This window comes from Ptychodera flava, chromosome 19 (genome assembly GCF_041260155.1).
Source record: "Ptychodera flava strain L36383 chromosome 19, AS_Pfla_20210202, whole genome shotgun sequence".
Lineage (NCBI taxonomy): Eukaryota > Metazoa > Hemichordata > Enteropneusta > Ptychoderidae > Ptychodera > Ptychodera flava.
This window is the reverse complement of record NC_091946.1, coordinates 36078220-36082775: the sequence shown is the minus strand read 5'-3', so window position 1 is coordinate 36082775 and position 4556 is coordinate 36078220. Positions and strand designations below refer to the sequence as shown.

The following is a 4556-nucleotide window of genomic DNA, read 5'->3' as shown; positions in this document are numbered from 1 at the left end:
CAACAGCTTTGTGAAAATATACAACCCTTCCGCCCTCATTTTGCTGTATATAGGCTCTTGTAATCTGTTTAAAAATGAAAGGATGTACCAAACTCGGATGATGGAAGGGTTAAAGGTCACATACATGACAATAAACACTAGATGGTTAAAGATCACATACATGATAAAGGTCACACATCACAACAAACCATTGTGATAATCATAATGTTACAGACATATGTGTCAAAATTTAGGGCATTATATTCAAAGTCGGTCTTTTTTATTTTTCTGTAGTTCTAGAGTTTTAACAGACTTAAATTTATGTCTGAGTCAGTACATAATTACACTAGGGGATTTGTTGGTACTTGAGGGCATTCCTGCAACATCATAAGAAAGCTGAGCAGGAAAAGTGTCATTGAGAGATGGATCTCCAAATCTTTATGACTCCTCATCAGTCCGAAGTTAGAAATGAATCCATGGAAATACATTTGTGCTGTAATTTGATGGTCGGTCTCATCAATACATATGTTGCTGTAGATTGCAGAGTTTTCAGCCTATGTAACGGAATGCTCTTTTGTGAAACACTGAGAGTGAATGACTAAGAAAGATATGGAATATGTCACGACTTTTCTGCATATCTTCCATTTTCTTTCAGAAGAAAGTCTTCATATTGAGCAGGAGCAGCATAAACTTCTCCTGATAAAGTAAGTAAACCCTAAGCTTTGTGTTCATAAATTGCCAATATGGTGTCATTTCAAAATACTCTGTCATTGATAGGTGTCACATCCCCCCAACTTGTTGAATGGTAGTGCGCCCTCAACGGTGAAAGTATTAAACCAAGTTCTGCCAGCCTACAAAACTCCTGTTGGGGTGATGTGCAGCATCTCGGAAGCTGTTATCAAATGGGGTAGCCTAATCTTACCGTTATGATTGAATAATATAAATGGACTCCCTAAGTCACTGTGAATAGTGACAATGGACCAATCAAATATAATCTTCCGAGCACGCTACACATCAGCAGCTCCTGTTGACTTCTTCCTGTCATCTCTAGTTTCTGTTCACAATCAATAAATTTAATATTTCAGAATTAATTTGTAGAAATAGGTAGGGCTAACCTGAAAATAGAAAAAAATGATATACTTAGACTTCACTGACACTTTTAAATGTCAATTTCTATTTTACTATGTCAAATTGAATTTTTGTTTTGCGTGTCAATAGACAAGAAGAAGAGAATGCACTGAAAACATCCAGCAAAGAAAAGATGGAGAAAACAAGACAGTTAAAAGAAGACTTGGATGCTAGACTAGAGGTAAGTGGCAATCTGATTGTCAACAAATTGCAATATTGAAATGTTAACATGTTGATACATCTACAGACAGTTTTATTTGTGCTGAAAAAATATATAAAATAAATAAATAAATAAATGATTTCATCTCTTTTTCAGTCTGTGTGTGAAAGTTATTCCAAAGGAATTCACCTTTGGTGTGGCCTTGTGTGTTATAAGCCAGTGGCATCATGAAAGCCATTTATATGGGCAGAGAAGAAAGTGAATTAGAAATATTTACTCATTGATGTAAAAATGCTATTAATATTGGCTTATTATATTACACACACACACAAAGAATGACTCAATCAACCGTGATAAATAAATGTATAGATAAAACATTATCACACACATTATACTCACATGCTAGTATCTTGAAGTTATAGACATTGCCAATTCACAGTCTGTTAAATATGCAAAATACTTATTAATATATTCATACGGATGGATTTTCGTATTATGGATTGAAAGTAAGCCATCTATCAGCATTTTGCAGTTGCCAACGATGAGTATGATCACTGAATGTGTTTTGGCATCTTATTATCAGCTGAAATGTTTTTTTCACCTTATGCGGTGAAAGACATATTTATATTTTTGGCAAAGTCACTTAAAGCTGATCAAGTGGTCTATCAATCACCAGTGGAAATCTGTTAAATTTCAATCTATAAATGTGATATTTTCAAACTTACAGATCAAGAAGAAAGAGGATGATCAGCTGTTGGAACATTTGGAGAAGTTACACAGTATGGATGTTGATATTACACAGTATCTGCTCAGTAGAAACCCACAACCTGGTAAAGTGGTACGAGTGGTTGCCCCTGACAACAACAAAGCTGCGATCCATTTCCATCAAAGCTAATGGACTGACTTTTTTGCTGGTGCCATAAAAGTCTCACATCAGACAGGGCATTCATCCTTACTTGAAAACTGGGCTCTTGTGGTTTACATGAAGTAAACAGTTCTCATTGTTACATGAAGACAGGGTTTTCATGGTTAAATAAAGATAGGGTTTTCATGGTTAAAGGTAGACAGGTTTTCATGGTTACATGAAGATAGGGTTTCCATGGTTACATGAAGACAGGGTTTTCATGGTTAAATAAAGATAGGGTTTTCATGGTTAAAGGTATACTGTCACCTGTTCGAATTTTGCCACAGTTACCATGGAAAGAGAAAATCTAACCACAGATTTTGAAGGCAGATGGTTGTCGGAACTCTGCTGAAAGGTTGCCAGGGACCCCCACGACTGATGTAAATACTGTATCTAGGGTACTTTGGCGATTGGTGAAAGTTGAAACATGCTTGTTAACAATGAATATCATTAAAACTTTATATGTTGCAGCTATGTTGAAGTGATGGATATACCGGTAGATATCATGCATGAAATACATTGTTTGTGAACAAGAAAGTTGCACACACGCAGTTCTGACGACCACCCCCTTTAGGCAGGTGGCCGCTTTTTAAAAACAGCGCCCTCACATGGGCATTTTGAATACCAAGGAACACCCCTTTGACCATTTATGGGCATATTTAGATTACAGGGTGACTGTATACCTTTAAAGAAAGACAGGGTTTTCATGGTTACATGAAGACAGGGTTTTCATGGTTACATGAAGACTGGGTTTTCATGGTGACATGTTTAAAATATTTGCTAATGCATACTCTTTCAGGTACTTTTATATACTATTTATACAAGATTCCTTTGTTAGAAAAACTCTTGAAAAACTGATGTCCCAGTGGACTTAAACTAGTATTGGCATTTTAAGCCCCTTTGAGAAGTTACATAGAGAAATAGTGAGAGCCAGTACAATTAAATGTAAGTAAAACATTGTCAAAGGTCACATTTTAGTGATGTAAATTGAGTTTACTGTATGAAATGGTCAAAAATCTGTTGTTTCCTTGGAAGGCAAGAATGCTTTAAAATCATTCATTATTATGGGGAGTTAATTTCACTATATTAATGTTTGAGACAATATCGCTGATTTGTTTGTCTTTACTTTCTGTGTACATGTATTTGGGAAACATGGCTGAACAAGTTTATATAAGATTATCAATTCTGTAAATATATACATTGTGTTGCATTGCTTAATCATAGTCAACATTGTTGTAACGTATTTTTACTGAAAATTTTAGATGTGTATGTAGGTTGAGTTGAAGAGGAAGTCTAGAGTTGTATGTGCCTTCAATATTATTATCAACTGTGTAATATATTATGTATATTGATATGGTAATAGATGTGTACATCTATATATGATTGATGGAATATTTTAGATGATTTTATGATGAAAAAGATGCCCTGTATGATTGTATGTAAAAATGCATTCTGTAAAATAAAATTGCATGCATTTTATTTTCAGATTGTAAGCATGCTCCTGTATTGTTTGCTCACGTGTTCACACACGTGAGCATATGTCGCAGCGATGTCTGTCTGTCTGTCTGTCTGTCTGTCTGTCTGTCTGTTGGTCCGATATCTCAAAAACAGCTGATCAGATCAGAATCAAATCTGGTACATAGATTCAGTTAGCAAATGGCAAGAACTGATTAGTTTTTGGTGGGTGTGGCTTGCATACTTTTTGCTCATTTGCATAATTAATGATTTTAGAAAAAACGGATATACATTAAAACAACTGCACACAATTTGATGAGATTTGCTACAAATGTTGATCACACCAAGATATATCAGCAGTGGGAATCATTAAGGGGTGACATGAAAGATAGTTGCTAATTTGCATATTTAATGAACTTTCCTAATTAGGGATATATATCTGAGTTGACACGATCAAAATTGACCAAACTTGCTACATGTATTGAAGATACTATGATACAATATTATTGAAAGTCATTTAGCATTTTCTCTTCAGCCAATTCCTAATTTGCATATTTAATGAACTTTGCTAATAAGGGATATATATTTGAATTGACTGGACTAAAGTTGATGAAACTTGCTACATGTATTGAAGCTACTATGATACAACATTCTTGAAAGTCATTAAGCATTTTTACTGCAGCCAATTCCGAATTTGCATATTTAATGAACTTTGCTAATTAGGGATATATATCTGAAGTGACTGGACCAAAATTGATGAAACTTGCTATATACATTAAAGATACTATGATACAACATTATTGAAAGTCATTTAGCAGTTTTACTTCAGCCAATTCCGAATTTGCATATTTAATGAACTTTCCTAATTAGGGATATATATCTGAATTAACTTGATTGTAGTGGTTGAAACTTGCTGTATACATCAAAGAT

General features: G+C 34.4%; 1 protein-coding gene across 3 annotated transcripts in view; it reads left to right on the top strand.

Annotated features, from left to right (window-relative positions):
- LOC139119431 (major vault protein-like) overlaps nucleotides 1-3650 on the top strand; it is a 20276-nt gene extending 16626 nt beyond the window's left edge. Inside the window, exons 10-13 of one of the 3 annotated variants that reach the window (XR_011548928.1) lie at nucleotides 635-683; nucleotides 1198-1288; nucleotides 1995-2327; nucleotides 2427-3650. Coding sequence is in view for 2 of the 3 variants with exons in the window: in XM_070683240.1 (XP_070539341.1) it covers nucleotides 635-683; nucleotides 1198-1288; nucleotides 1995-2162 (308 nt within the window). In the remaining variant the exon portion in view is untranslated. Of the gene's footprint in view, nucleotides 1-634; nucleotides 684-1197; nucleotides 1289-1994 lie in introns of all 3 variants that reach the window. The other 2 variants (XM_070683240.1, XM_070683241.1) reach the window with 2 other exon arrangements.
- Nucleotides 3651-4556: the final 906 nt, after the last annotated feature.